At 36.2% G+C, this 17283-nt stretch overlaps 1 protein-coding gene across 2 annotated transcripts in view; it reads left to right on the top strand.

Moving 5' to 3' along the window:
- AGPS (alkylglycerone phosphate synthase) overlaps nt 1-16897 on the top strand; it is a 55005-nt gene extending 38108 nt beyond the window's left edge. Inside the window, exons 15-21 of one of the 2 annotated variants that reach the window (XM_064660742.1) lie at nt 1041-1110; nt 2053-2114; nt 3895-3984; nt 4421-4520; nt 5312-5377; nt 6235-6292; nt 13498-16897. In XM_064660742.1, coding sequence (XP_064516812.1) covers nt 1041-1110; nt 2053-2114; nt 3895-3984; nt 4421-4520; nt 5312-5377; nt 6235-6292; nt 13498-13619 — 568 coding nt within the window. In that variant the 3' untranslated portion in view covers nt 13620-16897. The remainder of the gene's footprint in view (nt 1-1040; nt 1111-2052; nt 2115-3894; nt 3985-4420; nt 4521-5311; nt 5378-6234; nt 6293-13497) is intronic. The other variant, XM_064660743.1, reaches the window with a different exon arrangement.
- The last annotated feature ends 386 nt before the right edge of the window (nt 16898-17283 follow it).

The following is a 17283-nucleotide window of genomic DNA, read 5'->3' as shown; positions in this document are numbered from 1 at the left end:
AAGCATGATTGATGAAAACCATCATCAAAAGTGTGATTTGTCAAGAATGTACTTTTTATTTTTAAGAAAGTTTTTGCTAATATTGGTCTCAGCTATACAAATGTACCTATAAGTATTGTTTTATCCATTTCAAGGCTATCCTTTCTGAAATTTGTGTTTTCATTGTACTTTCTTTCTATCACTTCAACCATGAATCCTTTTGTATTTTGGTGTTTCAAGATGATGGTGTATTGATAAGGGACACTTGTCTGTATTAGATCTGTTAGAAGATGGTGCTGTCTGTGCTGCTTAGTTAAGGCTATTAGTTAAGTGTTTAATGGTTTAACCTGGTTTAAAATGCTAAACCATTTAATGCTTTTATAGTCTAATGTGTCTATCCTTCTTCAGGATGTTCTATCCTTCTGGATGTCTGATTTCCCACACACACACCTTTCTGGGATTTATGGGAGCTTCTAGAAAGACTGATTAAGATACATAGCACTTTCTTATTCTTAGAAACCAATAGTTAAAAACAAAGGCTTTCATAATGATCCTTGATCGACTAGTGAAAGCAAGGCTTCCCTTTTCTTTAGTGCTATGGTTTTTGTGTTTGGGTTTTTTTTTTAATTCATTCACATCTCTTACACTTTTGGGATCTTAAGTCAGGAGTGTTGCTCTCATGACTTGGGAGCATACAAGTGCACAAATTCAACTTGCTTAGAAATGTAGTTACACATGTTCCTGTAAATTAATATCCTGGATATACTATGTCAGCTTGTGTTTCTCTGCTCTTTTGTGAGTTTTGAAGGCTGTTATTTTAAGATCACATCAAATGTTTTATGTTCATCTTTCTTCTGGTTATTGAATGAAAAGATAAATGCAAACAGTTAAAAGTCTGTTGTTTTTTTTTAGTGAAAAGACTGTACTATTTTCAACTATTGTAACACATCTTAGGCAGCTAAACTAGCACAAATGTTTAATAATCAAAGTTATTTTACAAATATTTTTGTAAATTGGTAACTACTTTGCTGGAAATTTAATTAACTTCTTGTAAATTACAGTGGCTTGGCAGCAGGAGAAGATAATGGACAGAGAGGATACATGCTGACATTTGTCATCGCGTACCTTCGGGTAGGTCAGCTTTTGTTTGTCTGCTGAAACTTCTGTTAATTAATATAACAAAATATAGAGATGTCTTTTTGAAGATGCTTTCTTTGAAATCAAAGTGCAGGTTGCCTTGGATGATATCTCGGACTTCTCCTAGAGATTGTATCTCTTCCATTTCTGCCTAGTGATTATTCATGGAACTTCATCTGCAAAATACCATAAAGACATTAATTTATATTCTTGTTAAAGAAATAGTTTCTCATAAAGGATAGAGAAAATTAGATTGAAGATCCACAGGTTGAATGGAATCAGTCTTGGAGAGCACTTGAAATACTCATATGCTCACTTGGCTTTTTACTCTTAGGAGATCTGCTTATGACTGTGGTTTGAATCAGAATTCCAACATAATAGACCTTTTGTCTAAACTGCTGCAGCTGTTCTTATGAATTTTAGTCTTACTATTTGAGATTTTTTTATTTTTCAGAATAATATGCATATCCCAAGTGTTTGATTTTATTTGTCTTTTATAGTCAGGGACAAATCACTGAATTTCCCTCTATTGCAGCAGGCTGTATGTAAAATGGGAAGATATTCGTCTTTAGTCTACCTAGATAGTAACTACATTCTAAATAAATATTTCTACTAGGTGTTATGATGGTTAGCACAGTGAAGCTCTTGGCTTGATACTATAGTTATACAAGTATTTCATTAGTGTAGACATACTGACAGTCTGACAAGTTGTCTCACTGTAGCCTTGACATCAAATATTTGTTGTCTTTGTCTTTAAAGAGCTTCCCTATTTCCATAATAATAAACTTATGTCTCTGGGACAGATGGATGGTTTTGCTAAATTAGGATTTCTGTTTTTCTCATAGAAACTAAAAAGTTGTTCAACTGTTAGCTGTGTAGCATACACTGAATGTTGATGCTGAATGTTACTGATAATTTCCTCACTCTATTTATTAGGACTTGGGCCTGGATTACTATGTAATAGGAGAATCATTTGAGACATCTGTTCCTTGGGATAGGTAAACTGTGATTACTCTTTAGAATTTCTTAAAACTTGATTTCATTCAAATTATTCCTAACTCATGTTTGCTCATGGGGATACTTAGTTTAGGCCTTGTGTCTGTTTAATGCTCCCTGATATGCCTCAAGTCTTGCACCTCTGTGTCCTTGCTAAAGTTGCTAGTAAATTACCTATCAGGATTTTGTAAATGCAATGTGTCAGGCATTCAGTAATATTTCTACATAGGTTAGCTTATCGTAACAAATTTAGAACTTGAAATTGCACACTGAATTTGCCAATTGAAATTGCAATTGGTGACAATAACTGCAGTGGGTGATGAGCAGCCATGTGTGTGGGATCAGCTGCATATTTCAAAGAGAGAAGTCTGTAGTGAAGATAATAAAAAACTTTTAAGTGTATTTAAATAAGTTTTTTCTTTCTCCAGTAATGTAGGGAAATGAAAACTGAAAAGGTAACTTTTGCCCAAGATTAAGATCTTTTTCCTAAGCTTATTTTATGTGTTAGCTGTGGTTGAGAAACATTTGACTGCAACAGAGTTTAATATACAAACTCAGTTTGGATGCTTCTGTCCATTTGGTAAGCCGGAAGTCTCTTAAGCAGGATCTAAGGTGATTTGAATCAAAGCTTTACAGCATTCAGTGCAAAGTCTGATGACTTAAACTGGCAAGCTTGTATCCTTGCTGTTGAATTTAGTGGCTGTGATAAATTCCAGACCCTGTTTGAAAATTGGCAGAGTTATATGAAGTGAGTGGAAGAAGTTTGAGGGCAATTTTAAAGCAAAAGTGCTCTTCATTTTAGTTTAGCTTTATAGATTTTGAAGCATGCTAACTGCTTAGTCACCAATTTGTTTTGCATCTCCCTCGTTTCAGAAGAGAACTAATTTTTTTCTAAAACGTAAGAAAATATTTAAAATTTTCCTCACCAAAGGAAATGCTTTGAAAACCTTTCTCTACTTTGACTCATAAGAATCATGTAACTTTCCATAAACTGATTAACTTGTTCCTTACAGATAGCAGATATTTGAATAAAATATTTAGCTGACTTGCTTATTCATTAAATAGTTTAAGTTTCTCTTGTATTCTGTTAATCTTTAAAGTAGTTTTAAATCTGTGTAAAATGTCTTAATCTGAATTGTACAGTATAGCACTACAGACCTTTGTGGGAGAGCATATTACTGAAGAAATGGTTATTTGAAAAACAGGGATTTCTTTTAGTTGCATCTTTGGTTGCACCTGGGTCTGTCCTAGAAGATTTAAAAGAAAAAAAACAGAATAAGTATGGCTTATGACAAGGTTTAATAGCTCATTGCCATATTAGAATTATAACATTTCAAGCTGGCAGACTAGTGTACAGCTGAAGAAGAATCTCCAGGTTTGGCCTTGCAGCATTAAAAGGCTTCTGAGTTCTCAAGTTTTCTACTGTATTTGTCTACTACTTTGCCAAAAATTTGAGGCTATTTTGCTAAGAAACTTAGTAAAAACATACAGAATTAGGTAACCTCCTTTTTTCTGAACACTTTTACCACCTCTTCATTATGAAAAAGAGCTTTTAAGTACTCTGTTTCAAAGTAAAGTTGCTCTTCAGAAGTGCAGAAAAAGCAGTACCAGTGGTCTTCATGAGGACTATTCTTAGAACAGAGCTAGTTCACTCTGACTTTAGAAGGTAGTCTTATGTTGTATTAGATTATGATTTTTAAAAGATTGCTGAGGTTCTTTTTTCTAGAAGTTGTATAAAATCACATATTAAAATTTTATGTTTTAATGTGTTTCCTGTTACAGGGTTTTGGACCTTTGTAGAAATGTAAAGGAAAGGATAGTAAGAGAATGCAAAGAAAAGGGTGTTCAGTTTGCTCCTCTTTCCACCTGTAGGTAAGCCAACAATCTCAACAATTTTTCTTGAATCTTTGATTAGTAAGAGAACTAAGGAAGAGGTCATTAAACTTGCTAGCTAGCAGGTAAAGTAGATCTAGTAATGATACTACAAATATTAGTAATTTTGACCTTCCTCTTGAAACTGCAAGTGGATTACATGTAAGAGTGGGGAATTCAAGTGATTAGTAGCACTTGATTAAACTTTTGCTTATATGTACAAGAGTCAAGTGTAATGACTTAAGAGCGTCAACTTTCAAAGTCTTAGCATTGAGTTGCTCGTGAATTATGACCAAAAAGGGTAAAAATGTTAAAAAAAAAAAAAAAAGATGCTACCCTTTTGAATAAGATAAGTAACCTGATGAATTGTGTAATGTCACATAGTGGTTGGCTTAATATCGTGAAGTTTTGTTTGTAATACAGTTTTCTTCAACAGGGTGACACAGACTTATGATGCAGGTGCATGTGTCTACTTCTACTTTGCCTTTAACTACAGAGGAATTAGTGATCCTATTCATGTCTATGAACAAATTGAGGTAATGTATAAAAGAACAGTAGTTACAGGAGAGAAGCTGATGTCCTGTGATATATGCTGAACCAATTGGCCAAGCTAACGGAATTTTGCAGGAGAGAGCTCAAAAACCTGTTCATAAAGCCTTGATCATTAGCAGCTAGGAAAAGAGGTATAGTACATCAAGTAGAGAAAAGACTACCAAGTGACTGTTTTAGGCATCAGTAGATGAATACTTCTGACTGAAGTATAGGAAAGCTTGACCTGGAGTTTCTTGCATGACAGAAACTTTAAACCTTAAAACCCAAATCCATGGGAACCTAGTCTTCCTTAGTTCCAGTATTTACAAAGCTACTTCTTTTTCTTAATACTCAATCTGTAAAATGAGTTGGTAAAACTTAGCACGATCATACTTTATTAATAGTGCTGCATGTAGAGCATAATGAAATGGGAGTGTCTGATGCTATTTTTGTTAGGCCCAGATAAGTGCTGGTCTAAGTCTGGTGCATTAGACCAGTTGTAAGCTGCTTGAACATTTCCAAAGAGCTCTGGAATAACTCTGCTTGACACTTTGGCTGATGAAACGTTATACTTGCCTAGTTGGGGGAAACTAGTATACTTGTTAGCTTGAAGATGTAAATTCTTAGAAGGACTATGGCCAAACTGCTTTTTGTCCTATTTTCTGTTTTGAATGCTCAAACTTCAGCACCAGAAAATTGCTAATAGGACTGTGGAGAAATAGTCAATATTTATAACTATGGAGAAATAGTCAATATTTATAACTAGGATATAATTCTTCTCATGCTTATTCTTTAGAAATTTCTCTTGAATTTGGCAAGCAAAGTTTTATCTACAAGTTCTGAGGCTCCTATGCTGTTGCGTGTAGGTCACTGAAAAATGTAATACTTGAGTGCTTATTTAATGAAACTTTACTAATACCTAGATACTACTTTTTATTGGAATTAGTTAGCAGTGTGATTACCTGGATGCATGTCTTCCATTATAGTAACTAAATTTAACCTAACAAAATGAGTTTGTTGACCAAGTATATGTGTTCTATGGCAGACTGAAAAAATCTCTAACTGCATATGTGCAGTTATGTATGTTATTCCTAAAAAAGTACACTTATTTGAAAAAAACATGTAGTGCTTGTGCTTAGAAAGGCTTTCATTGTAACAGCTTCTGATCTCTCTAACCATTCACAATCAGAGGTGGATGGCAAAGAAGATTCTAGAACTCTAAAGTGTTTGTATAATTCTTACAATAAAAAGCTAATTTTTGTTTTCTGCCGTAAACTACACCCATGAAAGGGTTGTCAGTTTTAAAGTACCTTACTGCCTCAACCAGAATCTTGGAGATCTGGGTTTAAACACTGATCTGAATAAGGATCTTGAATCATTCTGGTGTGTTTTCAGGCTTCTTTGCTGAAAGTTAATTGTCTTTCAAATGAGCATCCCAGCCACTGGACTACTTTAGTTTTAGCAAAGAATATTCTATTTGGGAGTAATATATTTGTTGTAAGTGATGCAACTTGACATATTGTGGCTTTGATAACATGTATTTAGAAAATTCTTACTTACATTTATCTGCAGACTTGATGTTTGCCTGTATTGTGTGCCCTAATTACTTCTGAGACTTTCCATACACCTGTGCGTATGACTGCAATAGCAAGCATTTCAGAAAATCAAAAACATTTTGTGCATTTTCTGTTGAATAAATACCATATCTTTCAAATTTAGAGGGCTGCTAGAGAAGAAATACTTGCCAATGGAGGAAGTCTTTCACATCACCATGGAGGTAATATTCTCAGTCTAATATTAGTTTCCTTTATATTGCTAAATATTCATGACTACGTAAAATAGTTTATAGTAGAACTTTGAAAAATATTTCACAAGCATTAAGTGAAATCACTGGGGAAGGGTCAAGGGGGAAGGACATCTCTTGGGATTCTTTCTAGAAACTTCTCACTCCTTTGCTGGTTTGATCAGTTTGTCTTAAGCAACTTCTGTTTATCTTTGTGCAGATATATAGTCAGTTATAAAGACCTCAAGTGGGAGTTCCACAGTTTTAAGACAGTTTAGAGTCCCTTGAGGCTCAGTGAATGCTGTTAGCCCAAATTCCAGAGCACTTAGGCAAAGTATCTGCATAAAGAGCTAGTGACTTTAAACTGGGCTATGTTGCAATCTAACATTGTTGCATAATTGATGTTATGTAAGTGTTGATATTACTGGCTTGTTGTCTGATAAATTCTAGTTATTCAGTTTCTTCTCGTGGAGTTTGGGGATTACTTGTCCTGTGTTGCTAACATCTTCACAAGGTATTTTGTGCTTCAATATTAAGAATCAAAGTCATGTATAAGTGATACTTCATGTACTTGATGCTTTACATATGCTTTTCCCACAAACTTTGATAGCCTAATTTGACTATATGTGTCCTTTGTAATGCTGTAACCTTGGATGTCAGGAAGACTTGTTGTGAAGTCAGTTTGATTTGTGCCCCTAGCTTCTTGAAACTGGTTAACTTGCTGCGTTTCTTCTCTCTGTTCTCTTGGGGTATTGCCTGGCCACAGATATAAGAGCAAAGAGGAAGTGTATGGTTTAAAACTAGACAAAACCTTTGTAATTCTCAAAGCTCTCTGTGGGGAAAAGTATGAAGGGCAGAAGCTGTGCTTTAAAACATGTTGCTGACTTCCTAGACTTGAAACTTTTAGGTGTGGCTGTTTTCGGGCATCTTGCTTTGTGATGGAAACACACAAAGGAGTCTGACTTAGCAGTATCAGGATGTGTAGGTGATAACATGAGTGGAAACAGTTTCAGTATTTTATGTTTGATATGCTCTTATTGTCCTCTGATTAAATCTTTAATATGGTGGTGTAGTGGACCTGTCAGTTCTTGCACGTGTGATGTGGAATTACCCACTTGATGTGCTATTGTGCTCTCCCTGCTGTGGCAGCTGTATTTTACTGTGACTAGCATTTCATCCACTAACTCACATGCAGCTGGAGCTTGTCAAACATTTGGATGTATTTGCACTCAATGTATAAAACCTTGCTTACAGCATCTGTTGAACAAGAAAAAAAAATACTATGTAGCATTTTCAAATTCTTGCACACTTGAACTTTGTAACTTCACAGCTATGGAAAACTGGATTTCTGTTCAACTTTTTATGCTCCTGTTGTATGCATGACTGCCTCTGATACTGATAAGTATTTTCTGCCTTGAATGTTTTTGTCTGGCAGTTCATTGTGTACAATATTCAAGATTAAGTTTTTCCAATGCTTAGTAGATGTGGTGCTGAGAATTAGCCTCATAGTATCAGTTTTATTTACTGACCTTGTCACTCTTAGCATTAAGACTGGTCTATTGTGTGGCGTATAAGAAAATACTGGTGCAATTCCTTTTGGTATTTATCTTGTAATTGTGATTAATAACAGTTGTTTTCACTATCTGGAAACAGACAGGCTGGTTTGTCTGCCTACAATCATACTGTGATAAATGGAGCTATTTTAGCTCTGGGTTTGTGTATCGAAGAAAACAGATGTAGTCTGGGACTTGAGGCTATGGGAAATACAAAGCCTGGTTACGTCAATCTTCATATACTCCTTTAGTGAAGAAGTGGCCATATATGACAGTCGGGGTGGTGTAAAGCTCTACATTACTTTACCTCTGGGGAAGGACGAGCTACAGGTAGACATGTGGCTACAATCCACAGCTGAGTACTGAAATCATGATACTCTTAACTTTACAAAGAGTAGCTTCAGAAGGACTTAACTTTGGAAATATCTTCCTTCCTCCCCATTTTGGTTTTCACCTTGCCTTGCCTATGTCCTACACTTAGAAAGGGATAGTGGACATTTTCAAGCACAGCTTTGATCCTTCTGCCTTCCTGGACACTGCGCATCTTCAGATTTGAGTCATGTAAGTAAGGGTTGCTAGAGCGCCATGGTTAGTGTTTAGAAACTTAGCATTTAAAAAGCACCACTAGGAATGATAATTTCTTGTAGATACGAGTTTAACTATAGATAAATAATTACTCCAATCATTTATGGCAAGCCCTAAAAACACCCATATGATGTCACACCTTTCATTCTTGAATTCTTGTTTCATTAAACATGCCTAGTTTTGTATGTGTGAAATAACATGTGCTGAGTAGGTATGACTGGCATATAAACACAACTATAACTCCTTTGGGGTACAGCACCAGAAGGGAGACGGTTGCATTTGGACCCAATCCCTTTCGTATTACCAAGCTAAGGACCCGTGTAAAACTAAAGAACGGGGTAAAAGTTAATGATACATTGATTTCCTTTCAGGGACTGTGTTAATTAAAAGTGGTTACTTAAGGAAACAATTATCAGACTGTGGGGTGGAGGAAAATAGCCCCCATTTAGCCACTTAACATAATAGAACTAATTTTCTCGTCCTTTCTAGACAGATTGACTAGAGTAAAGGTTAACCATGTAGCCCATGCTGCATAGGTTTAGCTATAGTATCAATAGCAGTTTATACAGGGGGGAAAAAAAAAAGGAAAAAAACCCCACAACACTAAAAAACCCCAATGAAATCCAAACAGACCCAAAAAACCCTGAAAAGAAAACAAAGGGAAAACCAAACAACCCTACACCTTATTTGCATTCAGGTGCATGTTTGACACTGCAGTTCTTTGGCATCAGTAAGAAGCTGTGGCTTAAGTTATACACTGCAGTAACTAACACACAAACTACAAAATCTGAAATTATAAAATTCCTTTCTGGGGGGAGTTGAACACATTCTTTTCTAATCAGGAAAAGTATTTCTACCCTTAGGTTAGGCACTGCAGACTGATCATTCTAGAGCTTGCTAGCATTAGAATTAGTTGAAACTGTGACATTTGTTAGACATGGAGTAACTTTATGTGAAATAATGTAATAACACAGTTGTATTTTCCTCCTTGGTCTGTTGAAAGTCTTAATAGAATAGTCATCTTCAGTGCCTTTTCAAAAAAAAACAACAAAAAAGCAAAGGACTTCCTGACTCATCAACACAGAAATTGAAAGTATTTAAACTAAGATACCAAGCAAAAATGTGCAAGATGATGTGGTGATGGTGTTACTGATGTAGTAGACTTGACGTACACTGGTCCAATATAATCCAGTGCTACCATGCATTAGATTAGTGCACTGACCTTTCTCAGTACTGCAGAGTTCTCCCTGGAAGAGTAATAACATGTTAATTTCTAAGAGCAGAGAGCTGTTTCCTGTAGAGACTACTAGCTTCAGGAAGAGCATGTAACAGCTGGAGAGCCCCATCCTTCTTAGGACCTGTCACTGCTGCTCCTTTTGCAAAGCTATTGTTGTGCAGTAACTGCCTCGTCAAGTTGAAAGGGCTGGAGCAGAGGAAGTCTAGAGCCAAGTGCAGTGCCACTAGAGCCTATTTCCACTGGGACCACACAATGCTATAAATTTATACTCTGCATAGGTGTAGACTTATTCCTGGACTCAGTCAGCTACATGAAAACTTTCCTTACAAGACTGTTCATGTGTGCCCTAGTACTTCATATTCCAAAAATGAGAAAAACAATTGCTGCCTGCTCTTTGCTACCTCCATTTTTAGCAGCCAGACTTTTGTAGCCATCCAGATGCATTTTTGAAAATGATCAAGTGAAAAGGGCAATGGAAGCTTGAACAACTTTGCCAGTGTAACCAGCTAAGGGCTGGACCAGCATGTATCAGAGCTGGGAAAAAGTCACTTAGCCAGTTCACGTGTTTCTCTTTCATACATGGACTAGAATGATAGGTAAAACTTAAAAATAAAATTGTTGTTGGACTGTCTAGAGTTGCTACTGAACAAGCTTCTTGGCTTTCTGATCCAAAGTACCTTGTGTGAAGTAGGCTCTCTGCCATGCCAGGGTGTTTGTACTGTATGTAATAGACTGCAGTTCAGATTGGAGATTTCTGGCTTCCTGGCAGTGAATGTTTTAAGGCATCATTCAACTGCTCAGCACACCTCAGGAACAGGCCACTTGCCACTTGTAAAATTTGAAAACTAATTCTGTTGTACTTCATATTGGATAATTAGAATCACAGAATCACAGGATGGGTCAGATTGGGAGGGACCACAGTGGTCCACTCTCCCTGCTCAAGCAGGGTCATCCTAGAGCACATTGCACAGGATTGCATCACGGGACTTCTTGAATATTTTCAGTGAGGGAGACTGTGCAACCTCTCTGGTCAGTCTGTTCCGCTGCATGGTCACCCACACAGTAAAGAAGTTCTTCTTCATGTTCAGGTGGAGCTTCCTGGGCATCAGTATCTGCCCATTGCCTCTTGCCCTATTGCTTGGCACCACTGAGAAGAGCCTGGCTCCATCATCTTGACACCCTCCCTTCAGGTGCAAGATTAAGTCTTTCCAGAGGAGAAGATATAAGAAGGGAGGGCTGTGTTTGTTTCCAGCTGGGGCAACAAGGATTGTGTGCGTAATGGTGTGTGTAGCTGAGTTGGCAAGTAGTAACTTTCTAAGCTACTAGAAATTGATTGTACAATGTTATGCTGATTTGAGAACCTTATTAATAATTTTATGATGTAGCATATAGAATCAAGTGATTTGGATTTCATGTTTTAATTGAGAAAAGCATATTTTGCTGAAAGCCTATAAGTGGTAGATGCTTGTATCAGTTCTTGTTCTGTGCACTGTCTCATGTCAGTTCTAGATAAATGGCATCATATAGGGCTAAAACTAAAAATCAACTTTCTCTAGGCTAGAAGTGGGAAGTTGGCTTTCTCTAGTCTGTGATAAGGTTTAACTGAGACCTTATTGTTAGGGAAGTTAAGGCTTCCTTGGCTCAAAGGTGTTCTTTGTCCAGTCTTAGAGTGGAGGTAAGCAACTTGGTCACTTGGAATTACTTTTATGTTCACAGTAACATCTTTTACTAGTATGGCATTTTCTTCCTCCTTTTCCCTTCTCATCCTTGAAGCTAATTGGATTGTCCTGTGAAGGAGAAGGAACAGAATATTTATAGTGCAGAACTAACCTGAAATTAAACAATATATAAATGACTTTTTTAAGGGCTGCTCTCATCTGTGTAGAGCCTTTCATTCTCTTGGTCTACTTTCTGTTTTATCTGATGGACCAGCTTAGAGTTCTGAGAGGTTGCTTCAATGCTTTTTAACTCTAATATGAAAACTTGAGTAGTTGAAAAATCCATGTATATCTTATTGACATGAACAGTAGGAGCAGAGGATCAACTTTTCTGTTATAAAGGGTTAAAATCTTTGCGTTGAGCATGTTTGTGAAGGACTGCTGGTAACTGTAGTACAGCTTTTTTTCTTTCCAGTTCACTAATCAGATGTATGTTAGATTTATTATCTCAAAAGTATAAACCATAGAAAATTTGACAAGATAGATGTGTAAATTATCACTTTGACAGAACTAATGATGCACTCCAAGCACCTTCTGTTTTCCAGCACTCGGTGAGCGACTTCATTAAATATGCAACGACTGTTTGGTGCTGCTCAGACAGTAGTTCAGTTCCTTGTGGAATTACATTATTACTGGAGGTGTAAAAGAGGCAGGCATGCTAGCTGTTGGGCATCCTGCTGTGATTCTAATGTGCTCCATCTTGTTGGAGCAGTTGTTTGCAGTCTTTTCAGGACAATTACATCCATAACCACAGAACACATTCACTGAAACTATATTACAGATAACAGTTGAGAATAGTAATGACTGTTCTTCAGCTGCTTGTGTAAGAGCCAGTGTGAGTGACTTAAGGTGACGGTCAAGCCACATCCATGATTGGGGTTTTTTTGTAGAAGTATTAAAGTTTTCTGAGGGAAAATTCAACCACATCAGCTCGCTCAGGCGGTCACATTGTAGTGATAGCATATTTACAGATGGGGATTTTTTCCTGAGCTGGGTCCACAAAATATAGCACAGTTCCTAGCACATAACAAATATAGCATGTAACAAAGTCTTTTGTCCTTCAGTTATGGTCTTTGCTCTTGACACACATGCTGCTGATAGTTGTTTTCTAGCAAAGTGCACATTTCATTCTGTCTCACATTATTTGCTTTTTCTGTTGGCATTGTGACTGGCTCATATTCCTTAAGGTATAAACAAATATACTCTGTTCTCCAGAGGTGTCCCTGTAATTTATTATTCTGATGACAGTTTGATGGTTACCCTGAAAACAGGGCACAAAAGATGGCTTGAATTTAGCTTCAGATACTCTTAAAGCCTCTGTCTCTCAAACCTTTACTATATTGTATCATACTGACAAATGAATTGTGTTTCAGGCTGACAAGTTAAATACTAGACTGTGTTTAATGAAAAAATGTCTTTAGTTTTGAATGATCTGCTAATCAGAGTTGACGATTTTGTTAATTAGCATGTGAACACTGGGCTATTTAACAGGACTATTGTGAGAATTCAGCGAAAGGAGTTCTTAAAAGACTGTTTCAGCTTTGCTTTTTATTTGTTATAGGTAGTGAATATTTTTACATGAAAAACTAAGCTCTTGTGTAATGGTATTGAGCAATTACCATCCAGCACAGAAGTTTTTGAATTAAATATTAAGCCTTCTTTGTAGGAAACGATTTTTTGCTATTTAAACCTATACTGGTTTAAGCTTGATTATTGAGTTTTGTTTTCAGTTTAAAGAGATCAAGAAATGCAGGGTTCTGCTTTTTAGTATTCTCCTCTACAGTTTCCTAGTTAAAATTAGTTTGTGGCTTTTTAAAACTTATACTGATTCCCTGTCTTAATAGAACATGTGATTGCAGCCTAAGCTTCATCTAAATTTCATGGTTTCTAAAGAAAGTAGACTGTGGAACACAGTCTTCCTCTGGGAGTATGCTGAGCTTAATGAGCTTGATAGTCTGGTGGGCTCAATAAATCAAATAAAGCAAAACATTTCTCATTTTTGAATAAAAGCATTTATCACACAGTGTTTATTCATTCATGTTTGCAAGATTGATTGGCTCCTTGAATCCTGCCATATATTGAAACACTTTGTTTTTGTTTTTCCAGTAGGCAAATTGCGGAAGCGCTGGATGAAGGAGAGCATCTCTGATGTTGGCTTGGGAATGCTGAGATCTGTTAAAGAATATGTGGACCCCAATAATATCTTTGGAAACAAAAATCTTTTATAAAGCCCTGCACAAATGATGTACTAAAAATTAAAAATTACTGTTGAAATTCCTCCACTTTCATTGTATTGATATCCCAGTAATCAAATATAACATAGATTAAACTTTAAAAACTAGTAACTTACATTGATTTTTTGCTACTCCCTTCCCCCTCCCCCCAATAAAGTGTAAACATCACTGTTAATGTTTATGGACTTTTACTTACAATGCTCTTAAACAACCCACTGGGCACAAGTACCAACCAGGAAATGCAAATTTGTTTTCCAAGTTTGGTGTAACACAGCTGACAGTATTTTCAATGCTGGATACTGCCAGATGTTTCTTACTTAAAGAATCCCCTGCAAGGAGGACAAAGACTGACAACTGTGTTTTCTACAGAAGCAGCTGCTCAACCCAGCCTCTTGCTAAAGGAGAGCTGCTAAGAGACAGATGAGAGAACACCAAGGAGTACCTCACTGTACTGAAGGATTAAGTATGTAACAGACTTGTAACCAGCAAATACTTAGAGTACAAATGTAGGCTTTGATCAAACGAGACAGTGTAAGTCAAATTACTAAAAACTCAGTAGTCTCTCGCTGTAGTACTACTTGAAAATTATACACAATTGAACTGTTCTGAGTTGTATTTGCATTGCTGGGATAATCTTAAATTAATTGTAGGTCAGTCACTAAGTTTTGTACAATGGACATTTCTCACTGTATGTTGAAAACAGGTTTGTAACAAAATTTTGCGTTCATCTGTACTTCAGTCCTAGTGTGTATGGTTTTTGATCCTGTTCTGTTTGTTTTGCACAGATGCAAAATATCTTTATCAGCTAAAAAAAAGTTTTGGCTATTCAAATGAAACTGCCCAGCACTGTCTTTTGAAACAGTCTCAACAGTTTAATAAAACACTTAAGTGGACAACCTAATGTTATCCTGGAAGTGAGATTTCCCATTTAAGTTTTGTACAGTTTCCTATGGCCTTTATGAATCATTTATTTACTTCACAAGTAGCAACAATTTTAATTGTCCATTGAACTTTATGAAAATTAAATATTTTCTTGATCAGTATCATGTGAGAGTAAGCATTTTTACATTGAAACTTGAATATTAATCAGTAAAATAAACTAAAAGAATTTGTCAGTACTCATGATCCATTTTTAAGGTGGGTTCTTTCTTAAAGCAAATTATCCAACTTTTTGATAATTAATGTAAATGCATAGGATAGAAGAAATACAGACTATCCTTTGAGGACACTGTTTCTCTAGTCAAGTGCTTCACAGCTCTGTAGTGTCAGTTTGGACACCTTTTGTATTGGTAGTGCCCTTAATGAGGAGAAAAAGATAAATTGCATTTTTGTTTTTAAACTATTTTAGAATACTGTCTAATTAGCTCTCAGTTTTGGTAATATACCAAAAAGAGTTTAAAGTGCTTGAAAAAATACTGCATACCAGACAACTCTGAACTTGTTTAAAGACTAATTTCAATGCTATAATTAAAATTACTGAAAAACATGAACACTCAAATCATCACTTTAAAAATGCATGCTGTCAAGGTATTTAAACTTTTTTATGATCTGCAGGTCATAAGGCAGAATGCTCATGTGATACTTGCAATGCAGCTACATTTATTTGGAATGTTCTTTGTCTCACAACATTTCAGCATAAAAATGTATTATTTTTTCTCTCCCCCAGAGTTCATATTTCAGCAGTAACCAAAACAATAGGTGTAGTCTCTTTTAGGAAACTGAGCCTTCACACTGTGGTTAAGTGTTCCTTAAGTAAACAAAGGTGTCTCAGCAAAGTGAATCTGCACATTTTTGTGCAGGGCACTCCCTCATCTCACCTGCTGCATGGTGGTGACCACAGGGCCACAGCTGGTGTCTTGCTGATGACTTGTATCTCTCTAAGTGGAGACCTTTCTAGGAGTTGGTAAATATGAAGGGTGTTTATGTGCCTCAGTGAAAGTTTAGGTCTAACTATGAAGAATTAATTTTGAAGGAAAGTATGTGAAGCTTTTTTGCAGAATGACAGCACAAAGAGAATTAGAACAAGTACTCATAGCATAGTTAATACTGGTCTCTTAAGATTTTGACTAAAGTACAACACAGCTCTACAACATCCTTCCCATTTTTTGATTTTCTCACTGTGGTTTGCTCATCCCTTTTTTGTATGGAATGTACACAGGTAAAAACTCCTTATACTCTCTAACCTTTAAATAGCCACGACTTCTGAAGTGATTTAAAACGCAGTAAAGATTTTTACTGTATGTCAATTGTCATATGGGAAAGTGAAATAACAGGCTATAAGGGTCCCAAAACACTGTCACTAGATAGTTCTGAGGAAAAGATTAACTACAAATGTAATGGATATTTTTTTCTACTGGCTCCCCTATTACTGTCTTCCTAAGTATTTCTCTGTCTTACGAACCAGTCAGAGCTTAGTGAAACTACAGTTGAAACATATGTATTACTGTCTTTAACTTCACTTCTAAATTCCTAGTGAGAGTAGAAAAAAATGTAATGCAATTTCAGAAGACCTAGATATACACAGATCATTCACCATTTAAATGAAATCCTACTTTCTCTGATACTACAGTTTTCCACCACTCTTCCTTCTGTATCTCTACTTTCTTTCTACAGACTTCACTTCCCGTAGCTGCAGCCTGTTCAGAGATGGAGTTTGATCCATGCAGATCACAGGTGTCGATGCCTAACACATGACTTTTGTATTTGCTTGATTATTTTGGCCATATGTAAGTTACAAACGGTTTTAATTAAGCTTGTAATTACTTCCAATTACATAGCTTCTTCTCCCTTTGAAGGAGGAAAGGTGCAGAGTGACTATGGCTTGACTGTAAAATATGTTTACATTAGAGAGACCTTTATAGAAGTTTTGAGGGAAAAGAAGCAAATCTGTTAGAAGTTGATCCAGGATCTAAATCTTGCAGTCAAAGAAAAACATGTCTTGATTTGACTTACAGTATATTGGTTAAGTTAGAGATGTCATCTTTGCCTTACAGCTGTGAACAGAGGCCAGGCCAAATAGTTCTTCCATAGCAATGTTAATTAACTGAAACAAATCTCAAAGGCAGGGATACATTAGCACTGAAATCCAGAAAACACAAATTGCTTCTCAATCTTGGAACTGTATGTTTATCAAGGTTGTAATTTAATTTTCTGCAAATAAAGCCAAACAGTGTTTGTCATTTTAGTGTGAGATTAACTGTAAAACTTCAGTTGTAATGTTAAGAGATTACAGAACCTTATATTATTAATAAAAAGAAAATTGGCCTAAACAAGTATGTGGTTTTTTTGATGAAACTAAACAAATGCATTCTACCAACTTGTCATATTGCTTCACTTTAATGTGGTGATGAACTTTTACCTAAGGAAAACTATTAGGAAAGCTTTGGCACTTGGAGAGAGAGAGAAGAAATTGAATTTGTATGCTAATTGAAAAGAGATTGAAAATGTATGCTAATAGGAGCTCTGCTTTTTTGTCCCATCTACAAAACAGGAAAGTGAGAGAATTTCACTGAAGGAAGGGCAAAACCACACCTGAACACCAAGGCTACCTGGTTCAGAAATTTCACCTCCTCAGTACTCCCTGTTTGGGCAGCACAGTGACCATATTCAACTGCTCTTGGAAAGTTCTCTTAACATAACACAGGAGCATACCTTGTCT

Source organism: Pseudopipra pipra, chromosome 7 (genome assembly GCF_036250125.1).
Source record: "Pseudopipra pipra isolate bDixPip1 chromosome 7, bDixPip1.hap1, whole genome shotgun sequence".
Taxonomy (NCBI): Eukaryota; Metazoa; Chordata; class Aves; order Passeriformes; family Pipridae; genus Pseudopipra; species Pseudopipra pipra.
This window is presented reverse-complemented; position numbering and strand designations above follow the sequence as displayed.